The sequence below is a fragment of the Photinus pyralis genome, unplaced genomic scaffold, assembly GCF_008802855.1.
Source record: "Photinus pyralis isolate 1611_PpyrPB1 unplaced genomic scaffold, Ppyr1.3 Ppyr1.4_LG3a, whole genome shotgun sequence".
In the NCBI taxonomy this organism is placed as follows: domain Eukaryota; kingdom Metazoa; phylum Arthropoda; class Insecta; order Coleoptera; family Lampyridae; genus Photinus; species Photinus pyralis.
In genome coordinates this window covers 4,848,651-4,866,326 of record NW_022170509.1, presented here as the reverse complement: position 1 = coordinate 4,866,326, position 17,676 = coordinate 4,848,651, and the positions used below count along the sequence as shown (strand labels likewise).

General features: G+C 36.8%; 2 protein-coding genes and 1 long non-coding RNA gene across 9 annotated transcripts; 1 reads left to right on the top strand and 2 right to left on the bottom strand.

The window, feature by feature from the left end:
* Nucleotides 1-456: 456 nt before the first annotated feature.
* On the bottom strand, nt 457-5,884 carry LOC116166075 (eukaryotic translation initiation factor 2D-like). Of its 3 annotated transcripts, none has more exons than XM_031480906.1 (8): nt 5,816-5,884; nt 5,666-5,762; nt 4,796-5,618; nt 2,658-2,869; nt 2,184-2,276; nt 1,761-2,131; nt 1,665-1,713; nt 457-755 (listed from the first exon to the last, which is right to left on the bottom strand). In XM_031480906.1, the coding sequence occupies exons 2-8, from the start codon at nt 5,719-5,721 to the stop codon at nt 716-718; spliced, it is 1,644 nt and encodes a 547-aa protein (XP_031336766.1). In that variant the 5' UTR covers nt 5,722-5,762; nt 5,816-5,884; the 3' UTR covers nt 457-715. The 3 variants fall into 3 exon arrangements, with proteins under 3 accessions (XP_031336766.1, XP_031336765.1, XP_031336768.1); XM_031480905.1 differs by having other exon boundaries at nt 462-755; nt 1,761-2,137; XM_031480908.1 differs by lacking the exon at nt 457-755 and having other exon boundaries at nt 1,520-1,713; nt 1,761-2,137.
* Nucleotides 5,885-8,430: 2,546 nt separating this feature from the next.
* On the bottom strand, nt 8,431-15,945 carry LOC116165246 (dual serine/threonine and tyrosine protein kinase-like). Of its 4 annotated transcripts, XM_031479518.1 has the most exons (13): nt 15,779-15,945; nt 15,485-15,726; nt 15,259-15,434; nt 14,887-15,204; nt 13,178-13,367; nt 12,960-13,126; nt 12,673-12,904; nt 11,139-11,584; nt 10,653-10,993; nt 9,869-10,115; nt 9,569-9,818; nt 8,656-8,816; nt 8,431-8,451 (listed from the first exon to the last, which is right to left on the bottom strand). In XM_031479518.1, the coding sequence occupies exons 2-13, from the start codon at nt 15,603-15,605 to the stop codon at nt 8,437-8,439; spliced, it is 2,664 nt and encodes an 887-aa protein (XP_031335378.1). In that variant the 5' UTR covers nt 15,606-15,726; nt 15,779-15,945; the 3' UTR covers nt 8,431-8,436. The 4 variants fall into 4 exon arrangements, with proteins under 4 accessions (XP_031335378.1, XP_031335375.1, XP_031335377.1 ...); XM_031479515.1 differs by lacking the exon at nt 8,431-8,451 and having other exon boundaries at nt 8,458-8,816; XM_031479517.1 differs by lacking the exon at nt 8,431-8,451 and having other exon boundaries at nt 8,458-8,816; nt 10,653-10,987.
* LOC116165250 lies at nt 15,916-17,241 on the top strand. 2 transcript variants are annotated; one of them, XR_004144113.1, is made up of 3 exons: nt 15,916-16,278; nt 16,403-16,653; nt 16,710-17,241. It is a non-coding gene; the product is annotated as an uncharacterized LOC116165250 (long non-coding RNA). The 2 variants fall into 2 exon arrangements; XR_004144114.1 differs by having other exon boundaries at nt 16,055-16,653; nt 16,710-16,926; nt 17,016-17,241.
* The last annotated feature ends 435 nt before the right edge of the window (nt 17,242-17,676 follow it).

Here is a 17,676-nt window from a genome sequence, read left to right as displayed (position 1 = left end):
AATATCGTGCCTTCCTATCCTATCAAGGTTTTCTATTTCATTCCAATTGATTTTCCCATCACTTTTTCTTAGCTTCACCAGTTTCTTTTCTCAAATCCGTATTTAGCCTCCGATATTGTCTTCTACCTCCTTCGGTATTGATGTTTTTGTACCTTTTTCTTTCTTTCATCTTTGCTATGATTTCCTGATCAAAGGCTTCTTTAATCGTATTCCTTTCTTATATCCAACTTTCAGCTGCTTTGATTATTCCCGCCTTGATTCTGTTCCATCATTGAATAAAAACACTATAAGAAGCCTAACCCCGTGGAAATAAAGCGCGACAGAGATTGAACTGAGAATATAATGGGAACACTGTCAATAGTGTCGATTCTTGAACTGAGAAGAACGAGAATTTGCTTTCCTCCTATTTACCGCAAAGAGAGTTCGGTGGTCACAACCAATGCGGGTGCAAGGGGATTTGTCGCGCTTTCTTCCATAAGCGTTAGGCTTCTTATAGTGTTTTTATTCAATGGTTCCACTTACATTCTACATCTTCCTCGACTTGTGGCGACTTTTATTTCATCTTGGTTAATCCATCAATTTCCCTACTCCTTTGTTTGTCTAGTGGCCGAGTGCCTAAAAGGCAACTCTACTATGACTATATTCTTATTTTTTGTTCTCAATATTTTCACTGAGAACTTTACTATAATCGGATTTTCCTAAGTTTGTACGCACGTCATTCGTGTAGTACATCTGAACTGAACTTTACATAGTATCTGAAATCGATAGAACAAAATTAACATATAGGAAACCATATGAACATCAGTGCTGCAGTGTTTGGTATACTGTAGGTAGAGGATGGTTGGTGTAATGGCCTTAGATCATATACCGGGTGTGATGGCCTTAGGTTAGGCATTGTTTAAACAATGCCTTAGGTCATATACCGGGTGAATATTTCAAAACCGAATGGCAATTAACATGGGAAAAAGCTTTTTTGCAGATCATTGTTCCCTGTGTTAACTTAAGAGGGTTTATAATGATATCAATTGAAAAAAGAGTTTTTTCTCATCTAATGATATACGAATTACTTCGTTTTCAGGTCTCTCGCTCTCTCTTCTTACACCTGAAATCTTCCCTTGGTGGTCAACACTTCAACAATGATGACGAAATGAAAGAACATGTTACGACATGGTTGAAAACATAGGCGGTAGGTAACCTTCTATAAAGAAGGCATACAAAAACTTGTGCTACGCTATGACATGTGCCTACAAAATTCCGGAAGTCATATAGAAATGTCGATTTTTGTACAATAAATATTTTTCCTGTATCTGTGCAGGTTTTTTTTATATAACCAAACGGAACTTACTTTGTGGACATACCTCGTATGATTGAAAACATTTGATATCCGATTGTTGTGTTTCAGGTTTCACTTTTTTTCTTTATGCAAATAATAAAAAAGTTTCCCATATGCTGCGAACTTGTGGTCACACTGTATATATATTTTTTCAATTTAAGATAAAAAAATGCTTTTCTGACAAAATTAAGAATGGTATAAACGTTTTATTAATAAAACTCGCAACGAAATTCAGTCATCGAGAAAACAATTCTACATAAATAAACGAAACAAACTACCACTATTTTATACACAAATGGAAGACATATTAATTTAACACAGACAAACTTACTTCTTTTTTTGAGATGATACAATACAATTTTCAGGTACCCCGTATTTACCTGAAAACATACTATTAACTCCAACGAATACTGACAATGACACTTACTAGTTAACAAATTTTTTAGAAAAGTAATCTGGTTGCCCTGTAATTGCAGTTCATTACCTATGGAAGGACGAACACCTGGATTAACTTTTGCTCCTGTAGCCTTCCCAATTTGGCACTCTTTGGCGAGTGTGAGTAAATTTATAGTATACTGTTCCGCGTTATTTACCAAAGTTACACATTTATTGCTTCGGAAAGCAGTGGTAATCTTTATTGGTTCAAGTTCACCTTTTTTAGTCGTTTCAACATCTCCAATTTTAAGTGTATGACCTTTTGTCATGCGATCCAAGATGCGTTTCTTCAAATCTAGATAGGTTAATATTATTCCTTCCTTTGGCAAGAGGGATTTGATAAAGTCGGTTATGTCAATTGCGCTAAAACTAGAAAAATTTAATTTACTGCAAATTACATTAAAATAGATGTTACTCGAGCTGGTTGCCTTGCAATGCAAGGTTATGTGTTTTAAGGTAATCCTTAATGGCTTCGTCTATCTGTGGAACAGACACTGCAGTGCCAGGCCTAAAATAAATTAAATCTTAATACTCCAAAAGCGGTCCATGCATTAGGGCATAAAACATGAAAAACGAATTAAGCACGAATTTTTTCGTATATAAATCAAAATTTTCTTTGTACATTGGAAAGTAATGAGAAATTATCATACGTTGCCAATTACATTGGGCCTTACGCGATTATCTCAATTCGATATCCCTAAAAATTTGACAAATTTTGAGTAATGTCAGTATATGTTTTCTTAAACACTTGAATTGTTCTTAAGAATCAGGTGCAAAATAAATTGCCAAATGCCAGACCATACGTCTACAGTAGTACTGGGGAGGATGAAGGCAGGTACAAATAATTGACAAATGTTTTTCAATTTAACTAATAATACAATGAAAGCACCTCATTCCCATCTTCTGAAAAAGTGGGAGGACAGGTTGCGTGATGAAATAAACATCTCTAACAGTCATCGACTTCGGTTTCTCTTGGGTCGGTACAGATATTTTTGGTTCTTGTTCAGAATTATATTCGAACTCCTTAACCAACTGGTGGTCGTAATTGAACTCCGTAATAACATATATGTGTCCTTTCTTGCTTAATGAGATGAGCTCGTCCTATAAAATAATAAAAAACAAGTTTAGCACCTTACAACAATTTTTTTTATTTTTATTTTTTTTTATTTATTTTATAATTTTTAATATAGTCCATTGATTACATAAAAGGTCATAGAGGGGGATCACATCAAATTAGTTTATGAATGTCATTTTGAAAATGCAATAAAAAGCTTCGCATTATTTTCAAATTAAAAAATTGGCTAATTAATTAACTATAAATGGAGCGATTACACACGGTATTCTTTCATTCTTTTGGTACTTTATTCAAAAGACATTCTAATTGCCAATGGGGTCTAGAACACTTTTAAACATTCAACAATTTGTTGATAATTTTTTCCAATCGGAAACTTTTCACACGCTGCCTGGCCGTACTATTTGGTACAGTAGCCTGCAGCAAATACTCAACTTTATCATTGAGGTCTACACGAAGATCGTCATGTACTTTGCTAAACTGGGCCCAAAATGAAAGTCAGTTTTTAACATTACCATCTCAATTACCATCGGAAGTTTTAAACTGCATAGCAGGAAGTTTAAACCTTCACTTACCTATTCTGCTGATGGACCTAGTGCTAGACAATGTGCGGGAGCCACCTTGCTTTGTGTGATCACATTTGAGTGTGTTAGGGGAATACAGAATATAAAGGAGTACGAATATCATATCATATCACGCACAACATTACTGCTACTTTTTCACATCTAACACGTATGTGCGTTCAGTTGACCTATCTAGCATTTTTTACCGCATACACTCGCCTACCGGAAGACCTGTTACATGTGCTGACGAATACAATCATTGCTTCCTTTAGATTCAAATGGTTGTTCTTCGCGTAGCACAAGTTTGGATCTTTTTTTAAGACTTCTTAAAACTTTCAAATTCAAATAAAAATGAGAGTTTAAAGAATTTTGTCATATAATGTATACGGAGTGTTACAAATTAGGTGCAATAGTATTGCTATCTATAAGAAATAAAGAGTTGGTTAAATTGAAGTAATGTTCATGCTGGTTAATCTGTTAAAACTGAATATTTGGCACTTTTCAATGCTCTCTGCTCTGCTACTTTCGTCTCTAAAAACGGCGAAGAAAATCTGATTTTCCTCTCTATTGCCACGTTAATCTTAATAATGTTAATGACATTTAAAATTGAAACATACCCACATCTAGACTGCTATGTGTCAAATTTCATTATTGCATACGATAATTTTTCAATTTTGATTGTAGTTTCAGAAAAAATTATGTGTAAAACTTGAGAAGAAAGCGTTTTGCAACTCTCGTTCAATTAATACATGAACTGCAGTTGAAAAACTTCACTTTCTTCTCTAGTTGTACAAATAACTATTACTTTCCCGATGCGACGGTACCTTATTTTTTAAATACTGATTTTTTCATTTTTCAGTAGCTTTTGATCTCCCAAAACCAATAAAAGCTTTCATTTACTCTTTAATAAAACTAATTTACCATTAAGCGATTCAGAAAATTTTCTAGGTGTTGTAGTTAGTAGAGTAATATTTTCATTTGTTTTAGAAAGAATTTCTGGTCTAAAAATCTCAGAATCATAGATCATTATTTTATTAACGATGTGGTGGTATTCAACTTTAAAACATTTACCCAAAGTACTTCCAGGACAAAAAATTACTCATTAAGCGGCAGTGAAAAATGATGCAAGCTTCTTAGGAGAATCGATAGTGGCTGTCTCTGTACACAATAACTTGCAAACGCTCAGACCAATTCAGTTCAAACTTTACACTATTGACCTATATGGATTAAATCCAAAGAGCCTGTAGCGTCACTCACTCTGTTGCATTTCTAGATCCGCCTTACACGCGGTTTATTTACTTTAGAAACATTTGTCTACTTTAATATATGTTTTTGAAAATCTCATCCCTCAGCTTCCCCTTAAAATTGCAGGATAATTATGAAATTTCTTACCTTGGCACATTTTTGTAGGAACGCCGTAATACGCCCATAGGAACTTTTCTTTATGTCAGCAGCGGGACATGCCTCCTTTATATATGTATTGCAGAAAGTCGAGACCAACATTGGTATTTTTATATCTTTGGTAAATTTCATTGCAACCAATAAGCAGCGTAATAATAAGTCATCCATAGCTTTTATATTAGCCTCTTCATTTGGAGAAGTTGGAGTTTCATTGGACGTCGATTGCGTATTTGGTTCCTCCAGCACAGGTTGTAACATTTGCAATGATGGAATTGGAAGTTGTGACTGCCCCAATTGGGGAATAGGAGAGGTAGGCATATTATTTATTTTACACAGAAAATCGTCAAAAGAATGATAAATAATGGCACATTTGCCCACTTTACATGAACGTAGTACCGAAGCCGAGTCTGCCGTTACACCGACAGCGACTGCAGCTTTATTATTTGAAGTATTTACAAAAAGTTTAGTTCCACGTTCAAACGTTGCAATACTAAGACTAGAATATATCTCAGGGCACAGCCCGGGCAACATCAAATCTGCACCATTTTGCAGTTTTCGTACTACTTGTGAGTGTGTCGTGAAGTATAATAAAGCATCTGGATGGCGCCATAAAAAATAGACAGTGGGGAATAGCTGCTCATCATACTCAAAGAATAAAGGCACTTGATTCACTAAATAAGCATTCACAAACTCTCCACCATATGTGAGCAGTTTGCAAATCGTTACTCTGTCTTTTCTCGTTATCCAGTCCTCATAAAAGTTACAGTCGCTGATTAGCGGGAAACTCTTAATGCAAAATTTCTTCAATTCACGCCTAGAATACCAACTAATAACAATTCGGTTGAACAGTCTACCACTTACCTCTCAGTTTTATTTAACTGATGGGTTGACCTCATTTTGAAGGGTTTAAGAAACATCTTACTTATAATATGGTCGACGAGTTCTTAATTTCCACAAGCTTAAACACAAAAAAATAAATAATTAAAGCCATTTTAAAGTACAACTGCATACCCGACCACAGACCTGAGACCATCATAACCGACATCGGAGGTTCGGAGCGCAACATAACCTCCATTAAACAAATACCGCGAAATGCAGCTTTGGGATTGGCTGGGGGGGTTGGTACCACAGGATAGTAACATTTCAAGTGCCAACTTGATATATTATATTCAATTACGGATTATTACGAGGGGCCTGCTGAAAATTAAGTCTGCTTTACGATTTAAGTTCGAAATTTGTTGGCAAACAGGGGCGGACTGGGTACTTACGGGCCAGGTGGAATTGCATAGGTTACGGGTCATTAAAGTATTAGTGTAGTAATGTAGGTGGCGGGGGTAGCTCTGCGGTGCACCACAAAAACATTTTTTTGCTTCATTTTAGTATTCCTTTTTTCGGAAATCAATTACAATACAGTTTTTTTTTTAAATTGCAGCTGATAATTAAAAGTAACAAAATATACAATCCAAACGAGGCGCGTCGCCTATCATTGTATTTCAGCACTTTCATACTACGACAAAAAATAGTAAATTCCTTGTAAAACACTTCAATTAAAACAGAATTTTTTAATTTTTTAACAACCTAACATCAACTCCAATTAGAGAAACGTGTTAATTTATTAATAGTGCAAGAAACTAAATACAACACATACTTATAAATTTCCAACGGGCCATTATGACGTACAGGCCAGGTGGCAATTGCCACCCGCCCCCCCGGGCCAGTCCGCCCCTGTTGGCAAATGATTGATAATGAACCATGCTTGTCCCTCTTGTGGGATATTCAAGCCTACAGTTGAGATTCGAGATCAATCACACGTTTAGGTCGTGTCCATTTTGGTTACAGTATTTCCCATCCCTGCGACTGTCTATCCACGGCGTAGTGTTATTACAAACAACAGAACACACATTAAGCATCCACAAATTCAAACGAATGACCAAAAATATAAATTAAACTCCAGGTCATGACCGCATGTAATCAAAGCATAACCATAAATATCGAGCAAACATGTACACCAAAAGTGATTTCCATGGTACGATATAGTGCTTTGACAATACAGAATTTCCCCAGGCCTCCCTACCTTTTAATTTACAGGGTTATTAGTCACTTTATATTTGTTGCACTATTTTGTAATATAAGTGCATTAATGACACTTTCGATTGCATAGTTATAGTTAAGTAATTCGGTATTATAGTTACGAGAGCCTGCTAATCTTCTAGGAGCAAATTCTCTGGAGGCGAGTTTTCTTTAGGCGAATTTTTAGTCAAATTTTTTTAGGGTGAATCTTCCTGGGGCGAGTTTTCCGGGTCCAATTTTTTCCACCACGTTTTTCAATTCAATTTCAATTGAACTTTCTGCCAGTGCAGAATGTACCCTTTTAAAATATACTTACTTTAGTTTTCATGTAAGGGTTAGAATGAGATATAAATTCAAGAGTGCAAGCTTGCGCAGCGCCCTGTAGGAAGACTAAAATGTTAAAAGGGGGCAAAAGAGCTATTCCAGTGTTGAATGAGAACGCGAAGGTAACATTTTATTTACACGGTCCACAAACCACCATTTAAGTGCACAGAAATGTATATTCCTTCCACGTTATTTTTTATAAAAGCTTCAAATATTTTTGTCTCCTTGTTTTTGTTTACCCAGTCTAATTGTAGCTGTATGTCGAGTTGTGTAGCTTTATATTTTATACTTTCTAAAGGAACCATTAAAACTATTATTACCATGGTCCCCAAAGGGAGCAAGACCATCGTTCTAGGAGGGGCTGAATTCCGCCTGCCCACCCCCTGACTATAAGCTTGCAGTAATGCCGCAAAGGCGAGCAAAACAAAAATATACAGGGAACATACAGAAGAAGACGTGATGTTCCTGTAAATAAAACGTAAATGAAGAGGGAGGGGAGGCGAAGCAGATACATCTCAGAATAATCTGAATTGAACACATTAATTAATAGGTCAAGATAACAAGTATGGCATAGACAATGACAATACAGTGCGATTATTATTTTTATAACTATTAGAAGATAAATCCTTTACAAGTCTGTTGATATGCAAAAGTACAAAAGATTGGGAATAGATAGAAAGCAGAGGACGTATTACAATAAAAATATTGTAACATATTTCTACTGGAATAAGAAAAGACAACTATTGTGTACTATCACAAAACACAATTTCAAAATTCGAATTCTCAATCCACCCTACTCTAGATGTAGGTAAGCTACACCTAAGTCACGTAAGTATTGAGTAAAATACAGTAATAAAACAATTTATTATCAAAGTACTTATAAAAGAACGACAATACAATCTATTGTAACTAACGTGAGTAAAACATCAAGTACACAACAAAGTATAAGAATATGAAATCAGTCTTTATCCTTTGTGTACCTACGACAAGTAGTTAATATACAAAATTTGGGATTGATTTTTTAGTACAAAAACCTACTTTAAATAAAATCACAGCCACATTACCTTCATTTGTTTTTTAAAGCATTACACAACTCTCTTCCCAAACACATAACAACAATTTCTACACCTCAATAATGTTAGTCGATAGCACCTCAGACTTCGATCTTTATAATCATGAACAACGGCTGAAATGCAAACTTGATAACTTAATACTAAATTAAGACAATCTTGCAATCTTCACAGTTTAATGATCTGTAATAAGGAATAAAACAAAAATCAGTATACAAGAACACTGTAAATGAAAAGTTTCATAGATTCTGTTTTATAACAATTGCGTAACATTATCAACAATCAATATTCCCTCAAATAAACATAGGGATTTTGAGAGTACTCGTAATTTTCCACAAAATCATTATCGTTTCTAGAAATAGAAGGGCAATTATTTTTTGTGTGTACCTTTCCTATTGATGTATCCATGGTAGCTTTGTACCAGATAGCTTCTAGTATAGGCTGTACTTCACCTAACGGCGGACGATCTTCCGGATCGGCCGCCCAACATCGTTCCATCAAATTCCAACACCCCTTAGAAAAGATAGGTAAACATTCTGGACGAAGACCTACAATTTCAATCTATAAGTACAAACATTTAAACTGGTGGTTCCTAACCGGTGGGCCGCGACCCCCTAGAGAGTATTTTAAAGAGGTATAATCTCAAAACTTGAAAAACTTTTAGACTAGCAACAATGTTCAAGCAAGCCGAGTTGTCATGGTGTGGAGATTTTTACCTAGCATATAACTTGTTATTCGTTCATAAATAAGACCCACCCATGCAGTTTAGTTGAAGCTGGAGTGCGGTATTAAAGGGTCCCTGGTTTGTTTCTGGGTTCGGGCATGGATATTTGTAAATGTATAGTGGGTTGAGTTGGTAGATCAGCCTTGGCTGAAACCCCGCCCACTTAAAAATAAATAAATAACATTAAATAAAAAACAAATTGAAAATGCCTCTTTGTCAATGCCAACAGAAGTGACTATATACTTCTTTCTCTCTCCCACTCCTTCACTCCATTCTTTTTGCTGCGATGCATTACAGAAAAAAAAGCGCGCGCCTGGGTTCGAACACGCGTTACACGTGATGACCATAGGAATACAAAGCTATATTTTGTGGCAGTACGAATGAGATGATTTTACTCCCACCCAAAACATATAGTGCATACCAAGCAAAAAGAAGTAGTCACTTCAATAGCATAAAGTACAAAACGAAACAGAGAAAAGTGTACTAAGATTTCAATGATCAGTTGTCAATTTTAGTTAGTAGCTACATTTTGTTTGATTCAGGTTGGGAACCACCGATTTAGACGAATCATGCTACCTCTCCTAACACTTGTCCACAGCTGTTCCTTGTTAAGAAATTGCTCAAAAACATACGGCAATCGAACTTGATTTGCACAAATGTACCAGAATAGTATTCCAAAAGCGTACACATCAACACTGGAGTCGTAATGTCCCGATAACAACTCAGGGGCCATGTGTACCGGTGTACCTACAATGCTACCTGACATCATGGCTTCTGGTATGCAGAATCCAAAATCAGTCAATTTAGCGCGGTTGTTGTTATCCAGCTGCAAAAAAAGGTGAATATGTGGTGATTTTGAAATGTAAGTAAGTATACCAAAACGTTTTTCAGTTTTATATCACGATGAACTAAACCTTGCGAATGTAGATATCTTATTCCTTCAATAACATCAATGGCAATCTGAAGTCGTATCAACCACGATAAACCATTCCTCAATCCACAGTACAGATCTCTATTCATGCGTTCCATGACTAGCAGCACTGCCGCTGAAAAACCTCCGCCGTATTGATGATCGATTACAGAACCTCGTAATTTTACAATGCGTGGATGTTCAGCTATTGTTCTTTAGAAAAAAAAAAACATAATTAATTCATGTACAAAAAGTGGAGGAAGAGGAGATATAATGGATGGATGCGAAGCACATGTTAGAGGATGAAGGAAGAAGAAACTGTAAAAGAAAGATGAAGAAAGCGCAAAGAAGTATATTCAGTTATAAGAAAAAGGAAGTGAAAAAAACCTAAAGGAGTGTTGAAGGAGAGGTAATGTAAATAAAGAAGAAAAAAAGATGCACGATAAAAATTTCCAGAAGGCATGGGGGAAGCGAGGGCGAATAAGGTGAAAAATGATGGGGAGGAATGCTTGTAGGAGATGCAAAAAAGACATGAAGAAGATGTAGGGTTGAAGGTGTAGGTGATCGCATAGGATATGTAGAGATAGCATTAGGAAAATTTAAAGGAGACGTGAGTGAGATTTGAAGCATCTTTTACTATATTTGCCAAGATCAACATCTGTGGTTAAAGCTCTGCGCATGCGTGACTTTTAACATGAAAACATTAGTTCTCGAATTACAGTTTCAACTAAACGTTTTTCCCAAACTTACCTGGTATGATAAAATTCCATTGCTAAATCGTTCCAATGCCGATCATCGGGAGGCACAACTGATTTAACTGCACACGGATCTATGCCGCCCCACGGTTCGCAAGCAAACACAACTCCGTATTGTCCCCTTCCTATTTCTTTGCTTTGTATTGGCATTCCCCATTGCACAAGGTCACAAAGCGACGTGCTTTCTAAAGCGAGTCGGGCGAAACGCGGCGCGTACTGCTTTCTTATGGCTATTCGTTGCTCTTCCATACGCTCTAATTTGCCAGAGAGTTGATGTTCCAATGACCTCATAGCTGCCTGAAATGCTTCGTGTGACGATCTAACAACCTCCTGAAACTGTTACATCCATGCATGCGCAATATTGCTTGCTAAGTTTAAGAGTACTTTGATGGGTTTCTGCGAGCAATAATTTTGAAGGTATGATCAAAAACGTTCCAATTGAATAAACCCACCATCAACAGATGATCATTTGTCTACTCACTTGTGCCGAAACCGTTTTTGCTAACTTCGACGAGCTCAACGAATCCAGCATATTTGTGACTGTCTGCAATCGCCAGCTAAAGTCGTATTGCTGTTGAGAATGAGCCACCCACGGTAGTTGAAAGCTATGTATAAAATTGCGCAACCTTTCCATAAACGAATGCGCGATCGAGAAAGACGAAGACGATTTGAGCTCAATACTATAAGCTGCAGTTATAATTTTTTTAACAGCGTCGGATGCCAGTACATTGCCATCTTGGTCTTTACAATTTTTTTCCAGATTTTCTAAGCATCGCTGCAAAGTTCCTGTGAAGTTCTCATGTAGACAGCCGACCGACTGCACTAATTGGATGGCCACCGCGTTTCCCAATTTATTTAAAATGATCTGCTGAATTTCCGTTGAAACTGGTTTTGTGAATGATTGGTGCGAATTATTGCCGTCCATCTCTAAAATTTAATATAAAGAGCAGTTTAGTAACCCTTCAGTGCTGTTCTTTGAAGTGGTTGTATTCTGCCTTTATTTTTGAGTGGGCGGGGTTCCAGCCAAGGCTGTTCTACCAACTCAAGCCACTACACTTTTACAAATATCCATGCCCGAACCCGGATTCGAACCAGGGACCCTTAGCACCACAGTCCAGCTTTAACTGAACTGTGCCACACGAGTCGGCGGTTGTGAGGCTTATGTGATACAATGATCGATTGGGTGTGTAATATCAGGATGGCTTAGTTTATTCCTTATGTCAACTTGACGTATGACAACCCTAAGTGAGAATCCAGGCTAAAAGCAGACTCTCATGTTTGTACTTACTAGACACAAACCTAGATCTGCGTGCTGTTACCTTCCGGAGCTGTAGCCCAGACACCTCTTCCTGGGGTTTCCTGGCGGATGGGGAGCAAATGAAATAAGTCAACTCTTCCTAGCATGGATATTAATACTTTAAAAAACACAGACTGCGCGTCTCAGGATACCCCTCAAACTCAGTTGCAGGTTCCCGATCTCCAAATAGGTAAGCACTCAAATTTGGACAAAAAGAGACCGAGGTCGGACAACTCAATTCCCAACCCAACCTCACAAAAAGAACTTGTGTGGGTCAGGGCAAAGGGAAATAAGAAAGCTGTCCAACTAGCCAGAATGTACGCAAAATGCTGCTCGTAATATCCACTGTTGGGGAAATTCCGACTGAAAATGGCAGCTTCTCCTGCAGGCGTCCCTAAGTTTGCGACAAACTTGGGTGCTTAAATGACGCTGGCGACGGACGGACGACCATAGTGGAAGTAAGTTCACCCTCCACACAAAATCCATAAATATGGACAACCAGCTTAGTACCGTAAATTTTCAATTGTCCATAATCACGTAAAGTAATTTACTCTAGCAGGAAAAAAAGCTAATAATGATGTGCAGTGACGAATTTGATTGCAACAAGACACAGTATAAGGTTGTCAGCATTGCGACTGCGCGTAGCGAGCCCCGCACGTGTTATTGTGGCGTAGATATTTTCGACAGAGATAACCCTTAATGTATGCAAAATCCTTACCTTCACAATAGTAATCTTCCAATATTTGCTTAGCATTTAATTTCATATCATGTAGAGTAGACTGAATTATTCGAACTAACTCTTCCTGCTTTTTCCCCGCAATCTCCATTAAAGCTCGATATAATCCAGCCTCTGTAATTTGCGCATACTTGATTCTTTGAGGTGTTATTTGAATTTCTCGGGCCATGTCGAAAGTCCGTAGTATAAAATTTTTAAGACACTCATTGTGAATCTGCAACCGTAATATGAGTAAGCTAATCATCGAGGACGACAACACCTGCACATACCATACTTAATTTAGAAGACATATTTAAAAGATACGATTTGAAGGTGTGACGAACGAATATCACAAACTTGTCATTGAATTCGTAATCGTTCGATAACATATTGTTATATTCTGTACAGAACGGTTGAGTAAATTCACCTCCGTTCATTACATTATCGCGTATAAAACCTGAAATGAACCACTTGAAACATGAAATAGTGGAATCGCCGAACCACTTACCTAAATTAATAAGTTGATTTTTTAAGAGTATATATTTTTTGCTGAATTTGTCATTTTTTAAATGAGGCAATGCACGTAAAATGGGTTGTTCGGGCGGTGATAGTGTTTCAATGCCATTTTTTGTCATGTTTATAAACAAAATTGGAAGATCCTGATATGCTTCTTTTATAATACGTATTTCTTGAATATGCTGTAAAAAGAGATACGTAGTCTATTGATTTTTAAGATCAGTAAAAAATATTTTGTTTATGTATTTTGCAATTACAGTGTAGAGGACATTGGCAAATAATTCTATAGTCTTTAACTTATTGAGACAAGATGATACTAGTATTAGTCTCGCTCCCCTCCCCCCGATCCGGAGTCTTTGGCAAATGCACACTTTGATAATTTCAACTTAACAACAAATCAACAAATACTTATAAAAAATCATTTTGCGCAAATGTCAACTACAGTTTTAAGTTAATCAATATTTTTCACCAACATGTTTTAATTCTTTTTTTAATGTAAGTAAATTTAATTAAAATATGTATTTAAAAAAATCACGGCACCCTTGGGCCACCCTAAGGTGCCGCGGCACCCACTTTAAGAACTGCTGATTTACACTACCGTAGCGAATATTCTAGAAATTCCAATAGACATCGAGGCGCCATGAAACATTAGTCATCGGCGATAAGAAACTAAGGTGGATGCCGCCCATTCTTTCTGGGAAATACGACGTGTTTGTTCTAGAACATTCGGAGGAGTTCGGGAGCACTCGAAGAACATTCTAGAACGATCGTTGTTTGCTATATAAGCAAATCGAATTGTGTTTCGAGTTAGTTCTAACATCGATGTGAAATAAAGTATTATTAAGCCATGCTTGTATTATGTCATAAATCGTGAGTTACACCATGATATAACTCACAGGTCTCCAAACTACAGCCCAGAGGCCAAAACCGGCCCGCCAGCATCACCAATCCGGCCTGCTGCACTTACTTTTATTAATTGACCAATTTAACCACGCTGAAGGAATACAAACAAGTATAAATTATGCACAACTATTGTGCAGATTATGCGCATTTTTTTAAACCGAAATACCTTAGTAAATGATTGTGTTATCAAGTAGTAGGATGCTGTCGATGTTTACTTTTTTAGTGGATGATTAATGGCGAGGAGGCTCTTTACACATAAACATTTAAAGGCCGCCTGGCATACATTCAAAGTGCTCTGACACTCTATTCTGCAGATATTTGTACTAAAAACCTTGACATCACCAATAGATATGGCTCGTCGTGACGTTCCACTTGCCTTTTATGAGTACCGTGTTCTGACACCATTGTTATACATATACTAAATATGGATCTTTGAAAGACAATTACATTTATAGCCGCTCGAGAATTTAAATAGCCAATTCGAGGGCGACATTTATGTCCCATAGAAAACTATAAACAGTTCATAAAAAGATTAATTCCAGATAGTAAAAGAACGAATGAAACTTCACCGTATTTAATTTGATTCAATGTAACAAGATTAAAATAGCAATTCTGCTTTCTTTATTACCCCCATTTATGCTCTATTAATTGCTTTCATACACATTAAGAAATTTCAGTAATAGATACCTTTTGGAATCATTTTGAAACATCGTGTATATTGGTTTGCCAATGTCCACCTGCACTATCAAAGCTGCGGATTGGCAAAAAATTGGAATATCGGTATATGAGTATACTTACACAATCGTTAAGAGATTCATCTACAACATAAATTATCACAGGTAAAATATGGATAAGATCTTTCAAAGTATCTGATAGACACTCGGATGGATAATCGGGTGGAACGAGAATATTCACTTTATCTTTAAGAAATGCACTATTTAGTTTAATTTCTAAAGCTTGGCACGAATCGGCAGTTGATTCTTGCTCGGTACGTTTTAAGTCACTTTCGGGTACTGTTACCCATGGTCTCTGATGTGCTTGAAGATTATCCAAAATTTCGTATTCGTGCATTAAAGTGAGCCGTATTTCTTTTGTGTGTCCGTACGATAATCTCACCTACACAGATGAAACAGGTAAAAAGTATTTTAAGGTAGCAATAAAAAAACACACCCATCTCCATCCGCTACTGTTCAAAGGTAATATTGTTTGGTCCAACATGTAATTAATAAAAGTGGCTTTCACGTGACAACTTTGTCCAAAAACGAGTACAGCAGGTAAGCACTCTTCTAACATGTGTTGCAGACGGCCGATGACGTTTTCCTTTCGAAAATTTTCCCTAAATTCTTCTGCAATGAGAAAGTGAATTCATTCTGAAGTATAGTGTTAAGTGAGTTACCTCCTAAAGACAAGTTACACTGAATGTCCTCCAAGGAACGAGACGTGTCCTTCAGTATCATTCGTAACGTGTAACAGTGGCGAGAAAACTTTCGAAACTCTTGTGATACGCTGGTTAACATAATGCGCTTTAATACTGGATATTAAGCTGCCTCATTTATTGGTGTGGTGCCGATATGTCACAGTATTGAAAACTATGTTCCATTGGTGTTTGTATACATGAAGAGCTTTGCATTTCGTATACTAAAAGAGAAAATTCAAAATATTTGGCATGTCTTACTTGTTTTATCTTTACCACGTTAGTGTTGCCTACCGTTTGTGACAATTTAACAGGCAAATAAAATTTAACATTTATGCGAAGAACTAGCAGTACTGAAGAACATTAACAGAAAGATTGACGAAAATATGTAAACGATGTCACATATTTATTTATAAATTTCTTAATGCAAATAACCTGTTAATATTCATCTAAGGTGTGTTTACACCACCATGTATTCTGTAGTACACCATGGCAGACAACAGAGGGCACACTCAGATCAGCACTATTAGTCACTAGACCAGTGACTTTAAGTCGTAAGCACTATTAGGTATGTTTGATTATCCGTGAATTGTTTCCGCTTTACGGAGTACTGACACAGGAGGGCCCTGCATAACTTGATCCGACCGCAGGGCCGGCCCAGAGGGGGGGCGAGGTTCCTTACGGCGCAAAGGAGCAATAGGCGCCTCGGAAAGAGCACATTGCCGAAAATGTGCATTGCATTTTATAAACAAAATGTCCAAACTATTCACATTAAGGTACAATCCAAGTGCACTAAAAAACAACTACACGAGTTCAGAATATAGTAATGAGGTTGTTTTTGTTTTAATAACTCAGTAGTGGTATTCACTATCTTATTAAAAGTATGTTAATTATCTTCAGGATTGTTGTGTAAATTACGGAAGGTCAAGTAAAGTAAAAAATATGAGGAAATGAAAACCATCCGATTGGTTGTCCTGATGAATCACACTTCCTGGGACGAGTTGAGGGAGGTGTGTGGGTGTCGTCTACATCAGAGCTTCTCCAGGGTTTACCTTTAAAGCCATTGACCGAAGCCAAAGAGAAAGACATTTACGAAGGCGAGGTCATAGAGACGGAAGGGGATCTCTAACCTGGAACCACACCTGATATAGGTAAGTAGTCCTACCTATGACTAAGGTGGTTCAAATTAATCTACACCACTCAACAGCTGCAACAGCATAAGGTTGAGAGGATACATGATTCAAGAAACCTGCTGGGGTATAAAGGCGAGCTTGGCTTTATTATCAGAAATTGTCGTGATTTTTCCAATATTTTTGCTATCAAATCTCCATATGCTGCTTATGTGCGATCCAAACTGGAGTATGGTTCTCTTATTTGGTATCCTTACTATGACTGCCATAAAACAACCCTGGAAGCAGTGCAGCGTAAGTTTCTGAAGTTTTTATCGTTTAAATTGGACAGAGTTTATCCCGCAATTGGTACTGATCATCAACTACTGCTATCTCGATTTCAGGTACATTCCTTAGAAGTTCGCAGAACTCTGTCAAGCCTTAACTTTCTCTTCAATTTGTTACACAATAACCTAGATTGTCCATCTCTTCTTTCCCTTATTCGGTTTCATGTGCCACGTTCTTCGGCTCGTAATGTATATACTTTCAATTGTGCTAAGGCCAATACAAACTTACTTTGTAAATCACCTATATTTGTTATGGTAAGCAACTTTAACAAAATTGCTAATATGTGTGACATTAACACTTGCTCAGTATCTGATCTTAAAAGATTGATGGAATATTTTTAATCTTATTTTAATCTTATTTTTAATCTTTAAGTTTAATATCATTTAATTTGGTTTTTATTAGGTTAGCGGTTAAGACATTAGTATATTTAGTTATTGTGCTTTCTTAGATTAGTAATTGTCCTATAATTGGAATTTGATTCTGTTGGGCAATAAATCATATTATTATTATTATTATTATTATTATTAAATAGGTTTAGGCTTTGAATATAAAATATAGGTATATATTCAAAGGTTTAGGTGAATGTGGATGAAGCTCTCTGATCACATCAGGTAGATTCGGTGTAATCGAAAATTAGAAATTAGCCTAGAAGGGTACAGACACCCCTGGGACAAATTTGGGTCCTATATACGGGGTTTCAAATGTATTCAGTGATGG